Consider the following 25,170-nt stretch of genomic DNA (forward strand, 5'->3'; position numbering starts at 1 on the left):
CGTGGTCATTCCCCGGCAGATGTAATTACCCCTCGGACCACATCGGGGGAGGTTCACAAATTTAAGGGTCAGATGCTGCTGAGTGATGCTGATTACGGGACAGACAAAAGTCACACGGCACTGCTGCAAACAGCCGGTTTCCATATTTCTGCACATAATAAATGTCTCGTGGCCCGCGGTGTCGCAGTTTTGGTTCATTCGTATAGCAGACGCAGTTGGCGACCAGCTAGTGAACACAGTGGCTGCTAAAGAGCCAGATAATAGCCCTGGGTATTATTGTAAAGGGAAAAACATTGCTAGGGCTTGGAATAAAACATTTATGCAATTATATTTTTACATATTTTGAAAGAAGAGATAATTTTTCCTGCAGCACTTTATCTGATTCCAATTCTTGCTCTTCAAATATTCAGACGATTAGAAATACTGGCTGCATTTCTCCAAATTCAAAGCTTTAGACACAAAACAGAAATAGCTATAATGCTGAATAAAAACTGCCATTCTGACTTCTTCAGATAACGATGTGCTCATCACGTGAGACCCAGTATCTTTCAATAAGAAGCAGATTAGGGAAATGGGCTTCAAATCCCATTAATGTAAACACAGCACAGCTATCATCCAATCAGAAAGGGTCAGGAGTTGTAATAAAAGGGAACACGTGCAGGTCAGAAGAAAGCCGCCGTCTCGGGGCTGTTTCGCAGGTTGCAAATCTGATTGAATTCATTACGTGTGTGATTCACCGTCAAGCATTTAATGTGAACCGTGACATGAGGACTGACACTAAAAAGACTCGAGAGTGGGTGTATATGGTTCGATTATATCTCCAAGGCAGAGGAGCCAAAGCAAGGAGGGAGACACTCTGCTGATTACAAAAACAAAGACCATCTCTGTCCTTCTGTTTCCTCTTCCCTCAGTCAGACAGAAGCTGTTTTCATCGTCACTAAAGACAACGTATGAGTTTAATCATCGACATTCTGCGCTACATCGATTGCTTTCTTTAAAAAAATTTTTAAAAAAGTGTTTACACACAGACTGATCACCGCGTGAAGCCATGTAATCGTCTGTAGCTCTTGACAGGGACTGTTTCATCACGCAGGGACAATCATCTTGAAAATGCAGCTGCGGGGTTACAACGAAACAAACAACGTGGGATTGTGTTCCTTTATGTCAGGTTAGAGACAGAACGAAAGACTGATAGGAAGGGCAGGACGAGGATGTGAATGAAAGAAAGAGGCCAGGCTTTCGAATGCGTAACGCGGATAAAAATGACAGGCTGATGCTCGCGGCGCGCACCGCGACTAATGCGTCAACAAATCAGCGTTATAATTTCGTGTCACCCAGGTGCGAGGCATCCCCGCAAAGTGTGATTGTGTTCCCACATGACCAGACTGCATGAGAACCATTATGTTTGATAACAACAGGTGAATCGAGACGGATGCCGTGCAAAATATGCAGCCGCAGCTGCCGCGTTTGCTCACGACGATTGGCAGATGGACGTGCCATTTCTCCACCTGTCTGCAGACTCTACGTGGCGATCCGACCTTAATTAATTAACTGGTAATTAATAAAATTGATGGGGGGGGGATAATCTGATTGACTTATCGGCATACAACTTGGTTATTGGTGGGTAGTGTGCATGTTTACTGGCTACACTGCATTTTTCACCAGCGACAAAACCAAAAGGCTGGAGTTATTTTTATTCCCTATTGGACAATTCCATCCGTCTCCAGCATTTTCCAATTTCCCTAACAATCTGTGGCACCCAGCGCCAATCCTAGTCGTTCTTACAGACAAAGTAAATCTAACAAAGTAATTTTCTAACACAGCTTGGTACTTCACTTTTTAGCCAAATAGAACATTTACTGAAAACCATTTTTTTTTAGGGTGGCAGATGAATACATATTAGGTCCCTTGATGGTATTTAAGGCATCAGGATGCCGTTGACGATGTTCACTAAAAATACTGGAAACTACAGTGCACATGTTCATCAATGATATCAAACTATCCTGAGCAAAAGCGCTGCCCTGCAATGTGCTCTTAATACTGTTTGAGCTGTATGGTACAAAGGAATGCACAATATGAAGAGATGTTATACACAGACAATACTTGTCAGACTGTTTGTTAGTTTTATCCTTTTTAAAATAGAATCAAGTCTTTATTTATTTATTTATGTCTTCTATAAGACTGATTTGGCACTTCAAGAGAATGCCGAAAGATTAAACCCGTTTCCGTCATCTTCAAAAAGCTGGAACGTGTGGTGGACGTGGGCTTCACCAGCTAAGACTGATGTCATTACAGGCTGCTGAGAAAATGCAGTACATAAGAAGATATTGGCCCTCAGGCCCTCACTTTTTAACAATAACTCGGAAACAAACATCTGACTCACAGACCATAAAAATGAACCAAATGCAGCCTGCCGTCGGATTTGCTCAGTGGCATTACACATCTAAAGCCTTGTGAATATGTATGTGTATCTGTTATCTGCGTGCGTGTGCTCGCCATCTTGTTTCCTCTGATTATGGAACAACATCAATGTGCTATAGCATCTAAGAATAACATCAATCGGTAAGTGTGATCTAATGTGACACAGGAATTCATGCCATGAAATGTATCAGAGGCAATATAAAATATGGACGTAGCCACAGCATAATGACACACTGCTTCTGGACTGTGCATTGTAGAGCTTTTTAGAGGCCGTTTTAGAGCAAAATTGATCACAACTGTATTTAATTTTAAATCTTGTAGCGCCAATAATAGAGAGAAAATCCCAACAATCAGACGGGCCCCTGTGAATAAGAACTTGGCGACAGTGAGAAGGAAAAACTCCCTTTTTAAAGGAAGAGAGTGAAGTGCAACGTTGTATCCATAGACAGATACCAGATACCTGCTTATTAGAGCTAAATAACATGCAAATGAGATGCTATACTGACTAAAAGTAGAGGACTGATATCTTAGATGGACTGTTGGAACAAATACCTGCACAGCAAGTTATGATATTTATCAGATAGTTGCATTAAAAATGCTTCAAAAAGACACCAGAAACACGCTTCCACTTCAGTGACTCTTATTAGCTGAGGGCGAAGCCTAGCTGACAGCGAGGGGACTGTGTCAATGACCACTGATCACTTGGAGCAGCCATGCACCTAATTAAGCTTAACTTCAAACTTTTGTAGGTTTTAAACAGGTAGGCTGGAGATAGTAGCACTATCAAAAAGACACCAGGCGGAGCTGGAGGCGGTGAAGATGCTCAGATTTTAGTTGGGTTTGGGACAGCTCAGCGATGCAGGAAGGCGATCCACTGTGGCAACTTCTAAACGGAGCAGCTGAATGAAAAAGAGGAAGGTTATAAAAAAAAAGTTTTCCCCTCATTCATTTATCATGAAAGAGAAAATCGGTAATAGAAATGAGAGATTTTTTTGTAGCACCAGGCCTCAAAGACGTTTAATTTTGCTTTAAAGATTGGCAGGTTGATATGGGAGCCCGTGGGGACTGATTCCCATTTGGAGTCAACGCTCAGTGGCTATTTGAGGAACTGCACCTTTTAACACTTCCCCCGTTGGCCTAATTTTTCATCATCTGAGGTCGCTGCTTGGCTGTTGCAGTTCATTTGACAACTGACACATTTGGTCTCGTTTGTACCGCCTCTGGTTAATTTGGAAGCTGTCGACCGGTTCCTGCCTTTTAATGCTGACCACACAGCCTCCATTTCTGACCACATGTCCATAGACTAGCTGTCTCCAAAACACGCAAGTCATGCAATCTAATCATCAAGAAGGCGCCCAAGGCACTGGATCCAATTCACTAATGTAGTTAACTGGAGGGTAGTGGGGATGATGAACCATGCTTTTCTCCATACTTGTCTCTATTTTTCACACACATGCGATAAACCTTAATGGATGGGCTGCCAGTCATTGAGATACTGACATGCATCATTTCCCCCGAGATACAAACTACAGCGTTTATAGAGTGAGGAAAAGTGAGTCGGGAGGAAAGGGAGGAAAAAAAACCTTGTTAGGATAACAAAACCACTTGGGCTCTATACACCTCAGCACTGACAAAAAGATCCATTAAGAGGCAGAGGAGTGCGTCGTGCTGCAGTTACAACTACTCTGGAATCGCACACAAACATGGACTTAACAATGGCTACAGTATCCTCCACACTTGCTATTAAAAGCCTTGAGATGCAAACAGCAAGTGGTGGAATACAGTGCACAAACAGGAAAGGCATGATAACAAATCCTGCATTTACTCATGCTGTTAAGTATGCTTAAACCATACAGGTTCACAGCAGCGTAACCTTAAAAAAACTGAGCGTGCTCACTGGAATGCAAAAAAAAAAAAAAAAAAAAAGGGGAAAAAAAGCATTTATCGCCTGCAGAGAGGAGCTGATGCTCTAGATTATATCAAGCAGCAACTCGTGCCCTTAAGTTACAAACTCACATTAATCCCTGCAACAACTCCAGCTATCTTACTCTCATGAACACAGTCTATCGTAGTCTCTTCCCACTGCCCCCACACACACACACACACATGCACCACCAAATGTGCACTCTAATGTGGATTTCAAAAACCTGTGTTAGTCATGTGAGTAAATCCAGCTTGTTTGTAAAAGAAAAACCGTCAGTTTGTGATCAAATCAGCGTGTCACGCTCTTCGGGGTTTGAAGGGATTTGGCAGTTTGTTTTCACTTAAATGTCTCTGCAAGCATTGTCTGGGGGACGCATTTATTCATGCTGATAATCTCTCAGAACTGCACTTCAACAAAATGATTTTTTTTTTTAACATTTGTCCAATATAACACAACATATAGCATTTACCGCAGCCTAGAGTTTTGAATAAGCAGCATGCTAAAATGCAGACACAGGGTGGCAACCATAACTAGCTCATTCCACAGAACAATCTGAAAACCTCAGAAACAGCTGATTTTTTGTCCAATATTATATTTATCATGAAAAATGTTACCTTCATACTACTGATAGTTTCAAAGTTAAATAGCAGGGGGTTTAAATTTGTCACCTTGAGCCCTCATACCTTCACAGGAATCAAATAATTGTTTTTCTATAGCTAACTTAGTTTCAAATATGCGTTATACTGTACAGTAAGGATTCTACAATAATACAGAAGAAACCCCAGCATTCAGACCAACCGCTACGATCAAGCACTTGGCGACAGGGGAAGGAAAAACTTCCTTTTAACAGGAAGAAACCTCCGGGAGAACCTGGCTCAGGGATGTAGAGACTGACTGGGGTGAGAGGAGGGAGTATTAAACCAAATCCACTGCATAAGCACTGCATGAAAAATGTAATACACCCTTACTCCTTCAATAAGAAGTAAAAGGGTGACTAGCAGCTAGGTGCCATGTTTACATCATATTTATCACATGCATTTGATTAATTTATAATCAACAAGTGTGAGCATTTTTCTAAAAGCAGCAGTTTTGGCAGTTTGCAGAGCATTCAGGTGTTATTACAAAATAATTAAAGACAATGGCCACAAACCTCGAGCCATTTCTGCATTTCAGCTTTGTTTTGTTCTGTTTTTCTTTATCTCAGGTTGTATTTACCCAACTTTAAGGCCGGGCATAGTCTACCGTATTTTCCACACTATAAGGCGCAGTTAAAATCCTTTAATTTTCACAAAAATCGACAGTGCGCCTTATGTATGAATTCTGGTTTTGCTTACTGACCTTTTATGTGGTACACAGCGCTCAAAATCTAGAAAATGTCTTAGTACTACTTTGGGAAGCTACGAAGCTGCACCGCTTGATGGATTGTTGGAGGATTACAGCTACTGTAGTCAGGAGCCTCAGGGAGTAATCTGGGTCCAAAACTTCAACTTCAGGTCCTAAAGTCAAACAAATACTGCGACATCACTGAAAGTTAAAAACTGTCTAAATTCTTTTATCTTTAATAAAATGATCAGTGTTGCTGCTTTACCAGGTGTAACAATTAAGTTTAACATCCAGCCATCATGAAAACAGAATTTATTAAATTTAACAGAGTTAGAAGTTAGCAGGAAGTTAGCTCGCTAGCTTCCACCTAAACATGATATAGCATGTTCTGACTGAGAGATTTCTGAAACAAATTCAAACGTACAGCTCTGCTATCACTTCCAACATAAATAAAGACAGAAAACTAAACAGCAGTGACGTTTGTAGGGTTACTGAAGTTGGGCTAACTGGTATATGCTACGTGATCGCTAGCTACACAGCTATGTTAGCATAACATAAACACAGTGAAGCTGGAGGATGAACGCTAACTTTTTTCCACTCGATAAAAGCTAATGTGAGGGTTCCTGATGGTTAGAGACAAATACAATCGCATGGCAGGATGCTGTAAACGGACCAAACTTCAGTCAGGAGAACAACTGAGATAATCCATCCACAATACGAGGTTAGTCATTAATAGAGCAGCTGCGAGAGAATTTAGCATTAATTAATCAATGGTATGGAAATGGAGGACTCAAGAAGAATGAGTTGAGTAAAGTTTGACTTATTTGACTGTTTTGTTTCGCTTAATGCTCCTTATGGTCAGAAAAATACAGTAGATAATTTTTTTGTAACGTGTACTTTCTTTTTACGATGACTGTATTTTAATTTCTATAACAGTGACAGAAACAAGTACTGGTATAGTTGATATTTTAGATTGCTTTCTGGTAGTTCACTGGATAAAACTTAAGAAAGTGTGATATGTTCAGCTACCCAACCCACATCCACACAAGTTGTAGCACATATAGCACTCCTTTTACCTATACCCCGTTTAGCAGGTGGGAGGTTCACCTGCAAAAACTCGAGCCTTGAAGCATGCCGACTTTAGCTTTTCATTCAAATAAATCAACAGAGATATATTTGCATGCAGCGACATATGAAGCAGCTGTTTGATTAGTATATTGCCACTGGAACGGGCACAAGAAGAGAAGAAGAACAGGTGTGTGAGAGAGTGTCAGTCTCTCATAGCCCTCTGTTTCCTGTCAGAAGTTATGAACCAAGAGCTAGTGATTTGGCTCGAAGAATACAGGGCTGCTCCAGCCTGAAGGGCTTTCAGAATAATTTACACAGAGATATAGGCATCATTTTCTCATTAACATTTTTCACATTTGCCAAGACTGTTTATTAGCAGCCAGGTGGTGAAAATCTCAAGAGCACAACATAAATTACCCTTAAGAGTCCAGGTAAAGACCAGGTGTGCATGTGGGCTGTTGTTAACAGAGGAAGCTGCTGTTTGTGACTGTGGATGTTCATTTGAGATCATTCAACTGTGACTTCCAGCTTCTTTGCATATGTGCTACAGCCTCATCCAAATTTAAATGGCTATAGAGAGGAAATGCAATGGAAAAGGGGTTAAAAAAAGAGGAGAGGAATCAAGTAGAGAAAGGTAGTAATATTTTTCAGATTAATCTGTCTGTGTGTCTGTCTATCAAGTCAGACGACTGAGGCATGGAACCGTGAACAGAGAGAAAACATCCATTTTGGAGAAGAGGAGTGAGAGTGGGTGTGAGAGCACAGAATGAGAGTCTATCTGTGTTGTGTCAGCTGCCATCTGTGTGTCAGAGCACATCACAGAAACTGTAAGGCCTGCGCCCACACCTCCAATATCACCCTGCTTTCTGTTGGCCACCAGCACTCAAACATCCCTTTCTCCAAATCACAATCTTCTTGTCTGACTTGCACTCTTTGCCTACATTTTCCTTGCACCAGGACACATGTAGAAATTTAGCATCAATTAACCCAAGGAGGCTGTCTTGGCCACATGTTCGCTGTGGGTATTTTAAGGTCTTGTACTCGACTGCAGCTGCACTGGAATTGCCTCCTGAAGCACGAAGACACTTAATCCTGAAAATAAAATTCATTACTGATGCATTATGTGGCTAATAAGGGACAAATGACTTTTAGATAAAGATGCAGTCAACAGTAATCATTGAGAAATACTAAATAGATGCATAAGTCTAACATTAATACAATTATTCAGTTTTCTTAAAATAAACACGTAGCCTTCAATGTGCCAAGAATAACACAGACAAACCCCATCTTTTGCTAGCTCTAGTTCACAAAAACACTACTCTACACAAATTGTCAGACATGAAAACAAAAACAGCGGCATTGTGACAACTAATTTGAACTCGTTTGTATGCACCTCTATTTCCCGTGTTGATTTTCTCTGCATGTGACAGCTGTTTGTATCTGTGTGATCTCTCCCCAGGTTGCTAATCAATGTCTGATGGTGAAATCCGCCGAGTCCTACCTTAGAGAGCTCAGCACCCTTCACACATATAAATGTCTGGTTATAAGAACTCTATAGAAAGACCCGCCCAAAGCTTCAAGCAGACAAAAAACACAAATAATCGTCTGTTAAGGCAGGATAGTAATGAATACTTAACACGTCACCATCAAAAACGTCCATCATTACTTGTGGATTAGGCTATGTGTACTTCCTAAGTTCTTAGCAGCAAGCTACAGTGGTTTTGTGTTGCGTAAACCTGTAAAACCTTAATTAATGTATCAACATATTATAGAAAACATCTGTAAGTGCAAATAAACTCACCTAAAACCCGTAGGAGGAAAATCCTGAAGCATCACAAACTAAATGCCCAAAAATTTCAGTGGCAATATGTTTACAGCCAATATCCTATCGATTTAATAATATTTTTTAAAAATTAATTCATGTTTCAATGCATGCAATAATGTACGGTTTACATTTCATGTTGGTATTCATGTAGTTCATAATGTGTGAGAACTATCCTGCAATTACGCTAATGCTTTTGTCACTCAGTCTAACATGAACTGCATTAAGTTTTGTAATGTGTAATTTCTGCAAAATCTAATCTAACATCTTTTATTGGTTATATTATAAAACATAATTTTGAGGACCATTTTCTTCATTATTTTCTGAATGAGTCCCTGATTGCGAAGCTAATGGTAGTTTAGCCTGACTGCACTTAACAGTTAGCGCCAGCTGGGAGTTACCGCGAGGAAAAATTAGCCTCAATGTAGGGTTGTCAAAAAAGAACTGATACTATTCATTAATAAAAATGAATGTCGGATTAGATACTCGTTTGCCACAGTGCTGTCTTTGGCTCCTCCAGATGACAAACATCTTCACACAGCGCCGCTGCAGCGCTAACAGCTGAAATCGTTGATGTTCACAACACCGAACGGCACTTTATGAGGAATTTCAAAAATATCATCAAATTATTAAACACTAATCATAAGTATTACCTGGCAGCACACACGTTAATGTTAGCTGTTTAACTGTTAGCAATTACCCGATTAAGTCATTATTAGGGTAGCAGCTAGCGGCTATTACTAACAGCGCGATTATGCTAGGTTACAGATCACAGGCAACCAAATTGGAGGCTGATGACTGGATGATCTTATTATACCAGTGCTACCAGTGTTATTGTAGTTTTGTATTTTCTTATTGGTTTTTTGCTTCTTTTTTTTTAAATTCCGTTTAGCTTAGATTAGCTTCCAGAGTGGGATCGCTTGTTTCAGTTTAGCTTTTTATGTATGAAACTGTTTTAGTTTTTATTAGGATCATTGTTAGTTATAGTCTTTATTACCTTTTTATTTCTGGTAAATGCCAGTGACCACATTGAGGAAAATCAGTATAGCTATTACAATATAGCATAGAAATGACAGCTTACTGTTTAGAGCCAACTGGACATTTTTGGTTCGTAATAAGCAGCAACCTCCAGAATATGTGGAAGTATCTAAAACTGCAGTTTCTGTTGTAGCTACTTGAGGACGGCTATAAAAAAAAAAGACCACAATTTAAGCATGAGAGAGAAATAATTAATGGAAATTTGTGTCCCTATGTGATCCCTTTAGTCATCCGTGTGACCTGCCTTAAACCTAACTGGCTCTTGACCCTCAGGTTAAGAACCACTGATTTAACCTCTGGCACGCTAGCTCATTCATGGACTCCCAGATCTTCCTCGTTTACTTCAAGGGCAGCAGTGTTTTGCTTGTTATTTACTCATCGTACACACATCTGACAGATTGTGTATTACGACATCTGGGGATCTGATGGAGTCTTGCTCCCGTATGGACGGCCTGGAAGTGCTCATTTGACAGACTGAAGTCAAGGTCATTCAAAAGACACCACGTACACAACACACACTTCACTGCCATCACTGTAGGAGAGCACACACACACACACACACACACACACACACACACACACACACACACACACACACACACCTCATTAACTCTGATGGATTACAGAACATTTTAGGCTAATAACACAGACATACTTGTACACACCATGCATAACTGCACTCACTCACACACACACACACACACACACACACACACACACACACACACACACACACACACACACACACACAGAGCAGACTATGGGAGTACATACAAACACAGATGGACGCAGACCTACCACCTCAGTGTCACCTTCAGCTAATCCTTGTGAGACAGAGCAATCCATCCACAGGCCACACAGATTTAACCATAATCCCTGAAAATGAACTCATTTGGAACACAAGTCTGTTTCCTCAATGCCTCGACGCACAACTTGGCAAGATACGCGTACACACATACGCATTGTGTATGTAGATAACCTACAGATATGCCGCACAACACTCCTGTAAATGGAAAAAGGCACCTTGAAAGGCCACCAGGAAGAGAAGTTAGGGAGCGACGATAATAGAGAGGGTGTGCACTTTTTCAGTGTCTGTATGTGTGTGCAGACGCAGATTTAATTGGATGGGAATGTCACGTAGGACGGGGGACATGAGTGCTGCCGGTGCTGTAGGTCGTACACCAATTACTGCTCCGCACTCTTCAAAACTCGATGGAAGATGGAAGACTGACACCCCACTTCATTACCGACGTAAGCCCCCGTGTTGATAGCAGCCAAGTAGGGCAGCGCTGTGCTGGTGCAGGGTGGCGAGTAGTGGTGCTAGTATTAAAATTAACATCCAAATTGCTGGGGAAAAAGTCGCCGCAGCCAAAGCATAAGGTTTGGTCACCTTGATTAATTACTATTATTACTGAATCTAAGAGATTTGAAAGTTTTAAAAAGGGTAAATTTAAGTGGACTAGTGAAATGAAAATAATCCCCCCAAAAAACCCACCAAAGCACGTTGAGTGTTCTTTACTTTTTATATCCAGAGCCTACAGCTATTATTTGTGTGCAGTCTGTGTCTCTTTTTTCATCTACTGTTTAGTATTTGATAACATACAGGTGCTATAATAATGTGGGACAGCTGTGTTTTCACTGGAGTGCTACATAGAAAGCACTGTGATAGGAAACAGAAATGCTTGTGTGAATGAGACGTACTGCGTGACGCTCTTTAAGTGCTCCAGCAGAAAAGTGCTACATAAGAACCCATCCATTTACCATACAGGTGAAGATTGTGACTCATCCTGTCCGTCCCTTTCACTGACTAACACTGACTTACAAAGGGGTATTTCTCCAAACTGAGATTACTACGGCGTATGTTGATATTTTTATGACTGCAGTGTGTTGTATTTATATGTCTATAGGAGAGTACTGTGGGTTTTATCTTCTTCTGTCAACACCATCCTTAGTAAGAAAAGTGTTTATAGCTTTAGTATGTGTGCTCTCGGTGAGATGCTCTTAGCTTAAAAAGAGAAACGCTGCATACTCATCACTGCCCCTGGAGGCTAGAAAGAAAATGATGCATGCACTTGAATTGTGCACCCGTGGTGAGTGAAATTATGATTGCCATTGCTGGTATCTTTATGCCTCTACACTCTGAAAAAGGCACAAATGCGTGTTGGTATATTTTTTTGTCTCTAACTCAGTGAAATTATGGCCTTTTATTACATGTTGAAAACAACCTTGAGTGCTAGGACCTGGATTTTTATGCCATGCTTTAGCTGTAATTCTATTTTCTTTTTTATTGTTGTTCTCATCCAGAAGCACTGGTGGTTTGAGGGACACCTGTAGTGCTCCTGCTAGTCTCTTTTATTAAAATCAGCTAACAATGTTGAGTTGGTTTAGAGGTGAATATGTCGTGTATTATAAGGGGGGAGATGATTAGCCATGTAGCAGGTGGTCAGATCTCAGGAGCCTATACTCATTTGGTTTAGAATATCATTAAATGTTTTTCTAATGATTTTATTTCATTCGTTTTCTAAACTTTGATTCAGTGTAGTGTACAGTTAGTTTTGTGACAATGACAGGGTTTTTGTGTTTGCACTTTTTCCTCTGTGCATCAACACAGGGCATTTTTTATTAAAATCAGTCATAATGTGATTGAAAGCACGACTTTCAGCTTTGATTCAAGAGGTTTAACAAAAGTATCAGATTAGGAATTCAGATTAACTTTGACAGAAAGGAGAGTATGGAGAATAGCAGTGTGCCATATCATAGTGTCTTGTACATAAATGATGCATTTTTACATGATATGAATGTGTCATATTAGATAATCGATGTAGCACCATCGTGTGTTTACACTGCCTAGTGCACACAACTACAATGAGACGAGGCTGTTGACAGCAGCTGTGCGTCACGGGGAAAATAAAGGGAGCTACTTAAATAACCTTGAACAAAACACAAGGCTTTGCAAAAATATGCAAGAAAACTGTTCCTGCTACAGGTGGAAACAACAAACCTGCTCAGTGGAAAAGAAGAAGAAGGAAAATGTCATTCATTTTGTTTGCACTAATAAATAAATGATGCTGCCTGCAAGCTGCAATCACAGATAAAATGTTTTTCCTATCGTCAGAACTATCATCATCGCAAATTTACTTGAAATACTGTGACATAATTTTAAGGCTGTATCGCCACCTCTAATGGGGAAGAAACAGCTCATGGTCTGAAGCATATCATATTATCTGTCAAACATGGTGGAGTATGGCTATCAGTGGAATCAGGCCACTAGTGTTTACTGATAACATGACTGCTGACAGAAGCAGCAGGAGAAATTGTGAAGCGTGCACGTTCAGATTCAAATTCAGCCAAATGCAAAACTGACTGGACTGACTTCACAGCGCAAGTAGATGAGGGTCCAAAGCTTACTGAAAAAGCAACCCAAGAGTTCCTCAAGGCAAAGAAATGAGATGTTCTTCAATGTAAAGTCACTCACCTGGTGTCACCCGAGCCTCTAAAAATGGGACACTATGTATAAAAACGGCTGTAATTCCTCAACAGTTAAAGCAGTTCTTATGTTTAAACCCCTTAAAGCTGGAAGTCTGCACTTCAATCACATATTGATTTCTGTGTTGGTGAACAGAGGAAAAAAAAGAAAAAAAGTCAGTTAAAACTTCAGGGCTTAACTGTAAATTGAGCCGGTGATCAACAAATCGCTATAGTTTGAGCGGACAGTGTCCTGACCATAAACAGAAAGAGAGAGAGTAGCTGTCACCCACTACTTTTTAAATATACCTTTGGAAGCTTTTGACTGGATGGATTTTTAGAGCCAGAAATTTAAATGGTTAAATGAAGAGATGCTAGAAGGTTTGACAAGCATCCATGGCCTGTATGGGTGCAATGCACAGACACAGACTGCTAACTACAGTGCTGATCAACACACTAATAGATTACTAATAAAACACCAGTCACCAAAACTAAAGTGCAAACTTCAGCCACATTATTGGTCAGTTAATTCCATTAAAACTGCTCCAAAGGCACCAGCAGCACAAACACGGATGAGTTTTCCAGTCAAATGACTCCAATTAGCAGCGATGAGGCCTAGAAGACACTGACTGGCTCCAACACCCCTGCCAATCAAAGGGGTCCTGTCCCTACTCTACTGTCCAGATGGTTGGGTTATAAATAATTTACCCGCCGTAGAGTTGTTATGCATGGAAAAGCTACATTTATCACATGACTCGTGGTGCAAACATGCTTTTTAATGCAGTAAAGTTGGCTTCATCAACATGGTTCTCAATGGCACTGACTCACATTTGGAACGAGCCACTAAAAACAGATAAATGACACTCCATGTTGGTGTCATTTTCCAGCACTGAAGGTTGCAGCTGGTTCACATCCACACCTTGCTCACGATGCTCACTTTCAAAACACAAGAAGTGCAAAAGCCAAAATACTTGTGTCAAACAGGAGCTTCACAAAGGACCTGTATTCATCAACCTAAGTTGAATTTTATCAAATTCCTGTCTGCATCTTACTTCGACAATAGATGAAGGCGTTCACACTGAGCACACTGTATATGCTGCACACACGTTCGCTGGAGAGACCTGGACAAAAGCTGAAAATAGCACTGTGTTTGTGCTTATCACTGTTTATGTGAAAACCCCTCACCTTGACCGTACACACACATGCACACACAAATACACTCAGGACAAATCTATATATAACAACTAACCCTTCCACCTCCACTGTCGATCCCTCCCTGTGTCCTGGGGAGGCACGCTGCCTGGATATTGCAAAGGTTTGCCTTGCCAGCCTATGCTTTCTAAAGGTCAGCTGTTGCTTCCTCCTGAGCGGGGACGCTGAACTGGCTGCCAACCATCATGGCGGCATCTGTCACAGCCTAACCACTGATAATTAGCCAGCAAACATTCTGCTGCAACCTGTCTAACTAGGTAGGAATTATGCAGCAAGTGCTCAAACGGAATATACGTTTTATTAATGTGTGTATGGGTGTCTTTAGGAGTGAAAGATGGAAGGAAGTGAGAGAGGAGGAAAAAAAAGCACAGGAGCAAAAAAGGTGGGAGAAAAATGGCTCGCCTGTTGGTAAAGGCTGAAATTGTCCAAAGTGCCAGACCGTCGTTTATCAGTGAGGCAGAAGCACATACAGCTCGTACTACTCATTACCTGGAGTATTCCTCACACCTTTCCCTAATACCACACCTGCCACCATTCACCAATGTTTCTCTGTAACTGTCATGCACACACGCATGTGCACGCATGTGCACGCACGTACACACACGCAATGCGCCATCTACCTCCCTGTCTCAGAGACCCCGGTGCCCTATTAGAAGACAATGAAGAGGAGACACTGTCTTTGCTCGAGCATGTCAGACAGATACGACATCGCCGGCCTCGAAGGCCCCAAATACACCCATCATCTTCCTGCCCACCTAATCAGCACTGTAAAGAGACAGAGAGAGCAATGGGACACAAGGTGCAGAAGAGGCTGGAGATTGCAGTTAAAAGTGGAAACCGTAAGGGGGGAGGAGGAGGCACGGAGAGGGAGAAATATGAGAGAGATGTGATGATCTGCCTGATTTGGTCTCCCTTGCTTTTTTTTTTTTCCCCAGAGCCTGAAAAATACAGCAAAGTACTTCCACAGAGCTGGAAAATGACCTTGTACAGGCAGAACACTGTAAATAGGAAAATGAACCTTTCTGTAAACATCTGGAAAAACATTGCCAAAGGCCTGTTTGTGTACAAAAACTGCATACATGCGGGTATAACTTCCACATTTGAGAAGCTGAATTAGCACCTAACAAAGTGATTCATTTATTTAAAGGCAAAAAACAAAAGCAACAAAACCCCCCACAATTGGTGGTAATGCAGCCTAATTTCACTTCAGAAAGCTAAGCTGTATGCAAATAGATTTTCCTGCTGCTCTGGAATTAAATCTGAGCAAAAACACACTGAACTCTTCAAGTAAACAGTATCTGTTGTAAATGAGCTACTGCTTGCATGGGAACACGGAGAGTCATGAGAAGAAGAAAATCCACATCGACCCTTTGGGAAGGGGTCACGGGTACCACAGAGGGGCCACGAGGGCTTGTGTTTGAGCGTGAATGGAGGTGTGAAGCTGAAGTTCGATCCGATGCGATGCGCTGTGAAGTTAGTTAATCCTGAGGAGCGGGGATTTGCTCTGCGGGGGGGAAACTGCCTCAGCAAGGGGTCTCTGAGAGCCCGTTGTCTCCCCTTCGACCACAGTGGCACGCCGCGTGGTTGCACCCCCTCAACTAACACCGTCGGCCCATACGCTCCAAAACTAGCCCCAGGCGCCGTCTGACCCAGTATGCAGAAACAGAGACACACAGCAACACGCATGCGGACGTATAGGAGACGCAGCAGCCCGTCAGTTCATTATTTCTGTGCAGAGGCTGGAGGGTCCGGGAGAGCAGACTGAGGGTTTCTTCACACAAGCCCATTGGTTCCACTGTGACTGATGGTGCAGCGCTCATAGGCCCACCTGGGGCTGCTGCGTCTACACTCCCTCTCATCTTCTCCTGTTGGCGCTGCACTGCTAAACTCTTTTCGACTCGCTCCTCTTCTGTCTCTCTCCTCCCCTCTTTCCTGCCTGCTTCACCGCAGGGTCCTGAATGCCTGGGGCTGCGGAGCTGCAGGACGCTCTGTTGTTATTAGCATCATTACCCTGCTGGTTATTTCCCCCAAATCTCCAAAAGAGAGTGCTGTTGGGCAGGAAGCTAAAACGGACAAAGGAGGACCTCCATCTCCCGAGTCACTGTACCCGAATCCAGCCTGTCAGTATTTACATGGAATGAGCGTGCTCGCAGTGCATCTGCATCCTGAGAGTAAGAGCTAAAATGTAGGTGGCAGGATGTGTGAGAAAATGTGAACAGATTGGAGCCTTGCAAAAACAAATGAAGATGTTTTTGTTATGTGGGAGAAACCCTGCCGGACTGTGACTCAAACAGCAGCCGAAGCCTCCTTCTGCAGAGCAGGATGCAGAAGAGAGGACCTTTTTCCCGGGGACATCAAGTATTTAAGGGACTTGTCAGTTCACAGAAGACTTAAACTGTGTTCAGCGTGAGGTATGATAAAACCTCCCGCTGGGGTCTCCATCTCACTGTATGTTCTTGGTCATGCTCGAGTTGATGAAATTTCCCAAGAGCTATTCAGCACTCCTCTGTAAGGTTGTCGAGGCGTTACAATTTGCCTCCTGTGCCAGACTAAGCCAACATTCTTGAAATGCCCCATTATGCTGGTCGAAAGAATAGCGGCACTTAATGGAAAAAGTCAAACTTAAAATAGAAGGAGGAGGATTTTTATCAAGGGTAGGAAAAAGACAGTGGTTGAGTCAAACCAAGGTTGACTGCACTAGAGGAGCTCGGCACCCTTCACGGAGATGGGAGAAAACGCAGTCCTGACCTTCGGCGCTCAGTGACTGACGTCTGAATAATCTCACACACACACACACACACACACACACACACACACACACGTAGGTGAAGTGCGGCGATGTTTCTTCTACAGCACAACAAATGTTAATGAACCTGAAAAACAAGAGACGAACAATGGAGCTCTTTCACTGCAGATTTTACAGGCGCATGCACAATTTAAAAGGTCATTTTATTTTGAAAAGCCATTAAAAAAAGCCTCCTCTCTCCTTCAGACTTGTTTAGCCAAACAGCACAACATCCCTGATGAGAAAAGCTAGTTGCTGTACTCAGCGTCATGTTGCTGGCAGTCTTCATGCAATATTAACTTGCAATAGAGCTTGGAGGACGCACAAACCTGTTCATAGTGCGTGATAAATAAAACAAAACCATCCGTGATTGACACATTATTAGACAGCCATGAATTATTCAATGTCTGCAATCATTTTGGTTTGCCAAAGGATCAACATGCTAAGAAGCATGCGGGCCCGGGATACCTGATTGCAAGTTAAAAGCCTCCCGAACTCAACGGCTCCCACCTCTAAAAGTCTGTCAGTCATTAGCACAGATAGCAGAGAAAGGAATAAGCCAGCTCAGTCCTCTGAGTGTTGATTTGGACCTCCTGCCGTTCCCAAGGAAAGGCTTTATCCTACTAGCTTTGAGATGGCTCTGATTGAAGACATAATTGTGAATGTGGGTGAATTTCACGGTTAGGAGCGTGAAACCCTCAGTGAGATGGATGGGGAGATGGGGAGTGCAGGGAAAGAGGACGGACTGCAAATGATGTGTCAGAGTGTTCAGAGCCTGAGCTGGAAGGTGAGAGACCTTGGCTGTTGCTGGATGAGACATCATATGCAGACAACAAATAAATGCACGCACATGTGTGCATACATATGTACATATACTCAAGGAACACACAAGCGCAGGCAGAAACGCAGACTCATGCATAATGAAAAAAGACTGGCTGCGTGTGTAAACAATCTCTGCATCAATCAGTCTACGAGAGGAGCAAATCAGCTCTTGCTGTCGCATCGTTTCGTGCCATTCTGCAGCCTTCACATACAATCCCCACCAGCCATCTGCATATTAAACAAGGCAGCTATTCACATACACTGACTAATGATTTCTGAATGTTATTAACTCTCCATATTACAAGTATACTTCAGATGTGTGCAGTTCTTCTTCCTTGCAGAGGCAAGAAAAAAAAGTGTTTGAGTTACAGCTACCTTATCTCCAGCAGCCAGGATTTAGTCCTGCTGCGGACTGGCTGCCTCCCCGTTGAAGTCTCTACTATCTTTGGAGTTTTGGCCCCACAGTTACTGAGCTGCAGTAGAGCCAACTGCGACTCACAGCAGGGCCACACCTGCCAAATCTAGTGGTTAGCTGCAAAAATCAAGGATCAGCAGTTAATGGAGCTCATTTATCAAAGCAGAGAGGAACAAATGCTTTCAGAAATGGCCTGGAAATGATCTGAATAATCTTCAGCTGTATCATTTCCTGGCCTGTGAGACAAATGCAATAATTCATATGTACACTCTATTAAAATATCACATTTTAAGTGCTCCGCCCCGCACCCCCTCCAACCACGATGTAGCACGTGAGATATTATAGTAGTGTAAGTGATAAACAAAACAAAGACGCGGCTGATTTGAACTGCGGACGTCCTCATGTAAGTTCAAAAGCTTAAAAAAGCCCAGTTTTACTGCTTTTACAGTGGAAATAATTTTTTTTATGTCAACTTCAATTTTCAGAGGAGTTAATCTTTCTAATGGTGCCTCTGGCCTGCACCTTGTTTTTTTTTTTTTTTAAAAAAAAAGCAATTTGAAGAATTAGAATCCTGTTTATGAGTCTTATGAAACTGCTGTTGTTAATCTGTCAAGCTCCTCACCAAGCTGTTGAGACTGTGTATGACTTATAGCATCTGTCTTTTGAGTTGATTTGACAGACCAAGCTGCCTGTTGTTCACAAATCCTCCTTAATCTTTGAAATTGCTCATCCTTCCTCTGCAAAACAAAGCTGCAGTATTAAGCTCCAAAACTTGCCCCCACACAGTTTCTTTCACATTGTTTAAGCATTTTAAGAAAGTATTAAGAACTTTGAAAAACACATTTAGCGGGCTGTCTGTTACCGTGTGGCTTCTCGAGCTTCGTCGACTCGTGATAACCAACTCAAAGCCTGCGTTTTGCGACTCACATGAAATTCAAGCGAGAAGGACGCATCAGAACTTTTGTTAAAGAATCGCCACAAGTGGCAATTACAGCCTGATTATAAGAGCTACAGGACTGTGTAGCAGTTGTACATCAGAAGTCTTATTGTAAACCTAGTTTTTGCTAATATTATTAATATTGCTAATACTATGAGCTACTGGTTAAAACAGAAGTTGTAATCCTGTTGCAGCAAAACGCTAATGAAATGGATTACAGTGTATTTAATGCTAAGGGATTCAGTTTTCTCCTGTGTGCTTGCTTCTTATTTCAGAATTAGAGGATATAGTCACGGGAAAACATCTTTACTGTTTCCTTTTATGACGGTAAGCAGAAGGCAGATGTTGAGCACCTCTGTAAAAGCAGAAGTGTTGGATGTTTGTTGGTCTTGAGCGTTCAGGTCTTATATCTAAGCTTGAGGTCAAGGTCACTGAGATTCAAACTCGTCTGAGGTTTTGGGTGTCCACGTCGCCGGCCTAGCAAGGTGATGAAAATACCCCATTACCCTTTTACGGCTGAGGTGTAACAACACAGCAGAATAAAAGTTCCATCTCAGAGTCAGAGACCTCAGCATGTTAAATCTTACAAATCATGACAGTACAATTTGAAAAAGACCAAAAAAACTAGGCTTATTTGGAAGGGTTGACAAGAGAAAGCCTCTTCTCTCTAAAAAGAACGTGACAGCACAGCTTAGGTTTGCAAATGTGTACGTGAGCAAACCTCAAGACTGCTGCAACAGTGTTTGGACTTCTTTGGACAGATGAGACCAAAAACCTTATACCAACTGTCAAGCATGGTGGTGCAAGGATGATGTTTGGGTTTGTTTTGCGACCTGGGCACCTTCCAATCAGCCATGAACCTCTTTGCATACCAAAGTAATCTAGACACTAACGTGAGGCCATCTGTCCGAGAGCTAGAGTTTGTCTGAAACTGAGTCATGCAGCAGGACAATGACCCCGAGCACAGCAGTAAATTTACAGCAGAATAGCTGAGAAAGAGAAGAATCAACGTTTTATAACGGTCCAGTCAAAGTGCAGAACTTAACTCGATTTGAATAGTTTGGAGGACTGTGCTCTCCGTGAACAAAGCAACATTGTAACAAAGAGTTCCTTCACGACAATGTGAGAGACTGATACAGAAAACGAGTACTCCAAGTTATTGCCGATAAAGGCAGTTCTCCTAAGCTACTGAAATGAGTGTAGTTAGTTTTTCACAGGACTGCGTCGATCCTGTGAAAACTGCTTTTCACATGACTGTAAATCATGTTGCTTTTTAAGTTCTCCAGCACAGCCGTGAGGTCTAGCTTCAGGCGGGATACAGGGGTTTTTGTGAAGTTGTTGTTAATAAGTGAAATTAATCAGCTGACAGTGAGACTCAGTGATGTAGTTTTAGTAGTGCATGACAAAGCGACTAATTAAAATGTCTTTGTTATCACATTATTCCTTCATTACTTCACTTTCCACTAAAGACAAATTATACTCAGAAGTGATATGTGGTTCCTGAATAGTCTTACAGCTCAGACTATTTAAAGCAGGGTTTTCTCTAAGTGACAGGAAAATTGCTGAAAGGTGTTTATAATGTGGCTTATGGATGAGTTAGCTGTATCACCACTCACTCTTTTAACCCTTTAAGACCTACCATAGAACCAAGTCCGCCAGAGCTTATAGTATATTTTTACATGCTGTAGTTCCATTTTTGGGAGCATTTCAAGTTGATATACATCAATACAACCATTACAGCCCAGATTTTAATAATATGTCTGCATTAAGTGCATAGTAATTAAATAAATTGCAAAAACGTGCAATAAACTACCAAAAAATTGAAAATCGTTTTTGTTTTTTTAACATATATTTCTAGTTAGAGAGATTTAAGAGGCTTATCCCTCAAAACTGTAAATACAAAAACTAGTTTCCCACCACAGGAAATTTATTTTGAGTGTCTTCATAGTTTTATTTTTGAAATACACCAATTTTTATATACTGCAAAAAAAAAAAAACGAAAAGAAATATTATAGTGCAAATTTGCAAAAAAAAACAGCATATGCATCAAAATAAACTATTTCCAGCAGTGCAATATGAGTCCTAAGCATCCCAGAAACGACACAGAAAGTCATAAAGTTAAGCATAACTTTTAAAAACACAAGTATAGGCTCATAAGGCCCTGATGGTAAAAAACTACATTTCCGCCAAATGACGTCACTTCCGGTTTCAGGCAGGACATGGCGGACATGTGATAGTTCGCGCTGATGGACGTAGGAAGTGTTACGAACAGCTGATCGGATCGGCAAAGCGTGTTTCTGGAATATTATGTTTTTGTTGCTGCAAGTACTTTTTATGCAATTTTTGCAAAGCTATATATGGAAGGAAACTGTGACCGAGGACAAGCTGATGGCATAACATGTAAGTACAACTCCTCCGGTTTCATATGCAAAAAAAATTATTGCGCTAGCTTACGTGGTTGCAGTGCTACCGGGATTTAAAAATAGTTACGCAAAACGGAGCGTGCCCGCTCCGACCGGCTTTAAAGGATTAATTGGATATCTACAAGGACATATTAACTATTATTAATATTAATATTATCATTAATATTATTATTATTTTATTTATTGATTTATTTTACTTATAATCTTCATATTACCTCTATTGTTCTTCAGTAATTGCTTTGCAGTGAATATAGCTTCATGTCCCAGTCTTCAGAAATGTAGCTGCAGCTCACACTGCAAATATCTGCCAGTTGGTTAATCAACCTTTTAATCAACAACACTGACGACAAAGACATTTGCCAGAAGTCAACACGCCCAATCGGAAAATTAAGCGACTATAGAAATAGCGCATTTTGATTGGAAATCATTAAGATAGTTTAAAACAAAACAAAACAAAATCCCTGCTGAAACTTTAAAAATATAAGAGATATACAGATGCACTGCAGCATAAACCATCCACCAGTAAATAACTAAGTATAAATGGGTAGGATACACAGTGTTAGCCATGAAGTTAACAGTCAGTTCTTCAAGTTGACAAAATGGACAAAATGTACTTTAACAAGGGCCAGAGATGGCTAGATGACAGGGTGACAGCATCTTCAAAATGGCAGGTCATGTGAGGTGTACCCACAAAAGTGTTCGAAGAAAGGGCAACTGATGAACTGGCAACGAGGTCATAGACACCTAAAGCTAACTACAAGGCTGGTGATTGAGGTGTAATGGCACAGAGGAGATACTGCAGTGAAAAAGAAGAAAACAGAAGCTGGAAGACGGCCATCCTCTGAGGACAGGGAGCAAATATGAATTGAATATGCGATATGTATTTATAGTGATCCTCCAGCAAGTTTGTGAAGTGAGAGGGAACATTTTTGGAAAAATGTCATCAGGAACATCCACAACAAGAGGAATATAAGAAACACACTCAAAAAGCTGGAGACAGTGATTAGCTCCTGAGGATCTGCACTCTTTTTAACTTATTATTCTGTAATTGTTATATTTCCCCTTACTTTGGCAGGAATAATGGACTGGAAGAACTTTGATATGTAACACATGCTTTTCCCATTTATTAATTATTTGTTTTAAAACACAAACAAATTAAAGTAAGACTGTCAGAAAGCCTGGAGTACTGTTGCTTAAGACCACAAAGTCTGGCTTCCTGGAAGCAAAATGTAAAGAAATAAGGGGCAGTTTAAGACTTTCTACGAGTACTGTAAGCAAGTATCTTTTAAAAATAGCTCTTTTAATGCATTCTGGCCCTTTGTCTAAATGCAAATGAAGTTTCAGGTCACTGAAAACATCGTCTTCCTTTTCTTCTTTTGGAAAGCTTCTAAATTTATTCTAAAACTCTGTTTTTGGAAACTCTGCTTGCAGTGTGGAAGCGTAGACAGGACAGAAAAGAAGACTTATGGCAACGATAACAGATACCCTGTTTGCTACCTGGCCAGGTCTTATCAGTCGAAACATGTCTTTCCCCGAAGCACCCAGCTGCTTCCTGTTTACGGTGCATACCCCGCTGTATGTGAATGAATGAAAAGTGTGCAAGAGCGCTTCGTGCAGCTCAAGATCATTTTTGTTATAAGACAAACACACAAAAAAAGACGAAAAAAACAACAAAAAAATGCTGTCATGGTCAAGGGTTACTGGGACGACCACAGGCAAGTCTGTCTTTGATATTCCCTCCACATGCTACCACAGGTAGTTCTTTATGTTGACCCTTTTTAAACACATAAACATAAACATAGGAATTCTGGCCCTAGTATAGTGAACCCTTGGACCTTGTGACTTTGTTACTCGTTCCACATAACAGTCTTAAAAGGAGACAAAATTAAAACCCGGGTTGCTTAGAAACAAGCCCGTTGATTGCCTTGACAATTGCTTCAGAGACCTGCTGGCGTTTATATGACATGGCCAGAGAAAACAACCTTGACCTCGTGCTACAAATGCCTCGCCTCAGCGCGCAAACCGTGCATTTCCATATTAACTATTCAAACTTCAGCTGTTCTGTTTGGTTTTGTGTAGTGAGTGTGTTCGTGTGTTATTTCTCTGTAGCTTGCACAGTCTGCTACAGCGCAACAGTGGAGCACTAACAACAAGCAGAGGAGGCCTCTGGTCGTTCTTGGAGAGAGGCAAAGTAGGTTAAAGTTTCACGGTGCTGATGATTGAGTCCAGTTGCTGTGGGCCTCACAGAAGCTTCTCATGATTGCACAAAAACACACACCAGGGCAGAGAGTGAGAAACGTGCACGGGCACATCGCACTGTGAAACAGTGATTTCTTTGGAGCCTCGAATGCCCTAGATGCATCGGCAGCTCTCAAATTAAGCAGCTCAGAGACGGAGGAATCAAATGCGTTTCCATTACGGGGCAAATATTCCATCTCCCCCCTGTCATAACGACACTGTATGGCAGCATTATGGGGAAATATCAAATTAGGCTGTTTCATTTGGAGGACTGTTGTGCATTGCGAGAAGCTTCGGAGATCAATTGAGCTGCTAGGTAATGAGCGACAGCGGCCTGCTCTAATATACTCAGTAATGTTCTTTTGATTGCTTTGGTTAATCTTGCTCTGTCGAGCAAGGGAGGCAACCCTCCTCTTCTCCCCGCTTTGTAACACGCTCATCAGCCCAGGTTAGAGGGTAAACTAAGAAATAGGGAGCAGTGTTAAAAAAAAATCTAAATGAGATCAATCAAACTATTAAATCTGGATAACGTCTGCACACATTCCGTGCCACTAGGGATTCATTATACTCCTTGACGACGTCGCCTATTTCTGGTTTCATGCTGAAGACTTTCCATAAAAGAAGACCCAGCTGAACAGGCCACAAAGTACGACCTCCAGATAAAGTCTCGCTAATGTGCCGATGCCGACGTGGATGGAATCAGACGCATTGTGCCGCTCTGATCTCAGAAAGCAAATCGTCTCACTCGTGCGCCGCTCACAAACACGAGTGCTGCTCCGGGACACCACTCACAGCTGTGACCATTTTAATATCCCCCGGCCCAGATTCACTCCTTTGCACCTTTTTACTCTAAGAAAAAAAATGCTAAGAAACCTGTCTAACCCCTTTTGCAATATGCTGCACCGCACTACTGCATGCCACACCATCTGCCATGTTTTGCTGTGCAGTGTGAATATTTATTTGCTCGAACTGTACTGCTCAGCATCCCCCTACTGACCGCGCTGATCAAGCTCTGACGCGGCAGCCACGACAGAGGTGCTTTGCGTGACTTTTACCTCTCCACGTGGTCCAGGTTCCCCGATACGCCCAGTCCGCCGATCGTGTACAGCTTGCCGTCGTACACCAGGCTGTTGTGCCGACAGCGAGCCACGGTCATCCGGGACACCAGATTCCAGTTGTCCAAAAGAGACATGTAGCACCACACATCAGCCACCATCACACCTGACTCTGTGCCACCTGCAATGCACAAAAAAAAGGTTTATTAGAGTTGATAAGCA

General features: G+C 41.8%; 1 protein-coding gene across 13 annotated transcripts in view; it reads right to left on the reverse strand.

The window, feature by feature from the left end:
- klhl29 (kelch like family member 29) overlaps positions 1 to 25,170 on the reverse strand; it is a 267,268-nt gene that overhangs the window by 20,009 nt on the left and 222,089 nt on the right. For all 13 annotated transcript variants that reach the window (XM_080289951.1, XM_080289947.1, XM_080289948.1 and 10 more), the window contains one exon: positions 24,949 to 25,129. In XM_080289951.1, the coding sequence (XP_080146077.1) occupies positions 24,949 to 25,129 (181 nt within the window). The remainder of the gene's footprint in view (positions 1 to 24,948; positions 25,130 to 25,170) is intronic.

The sequence above is a fragment of the Astatotilapia calliptera genome, chromosome 15 (assembly GCF_964374335.1).
Source record: "Astatotilapia calliptera chromosome 15, fAstCal68.1, whole genome shotgun sequence".
NCBI classification, from domain to species: domain Eukaryota; kingdom Metazoa; phylum Chordata; class Actinopteri; order Cichliformes; family Cichlidae; genus Astatotilapia; species Astatotilapia calliptera.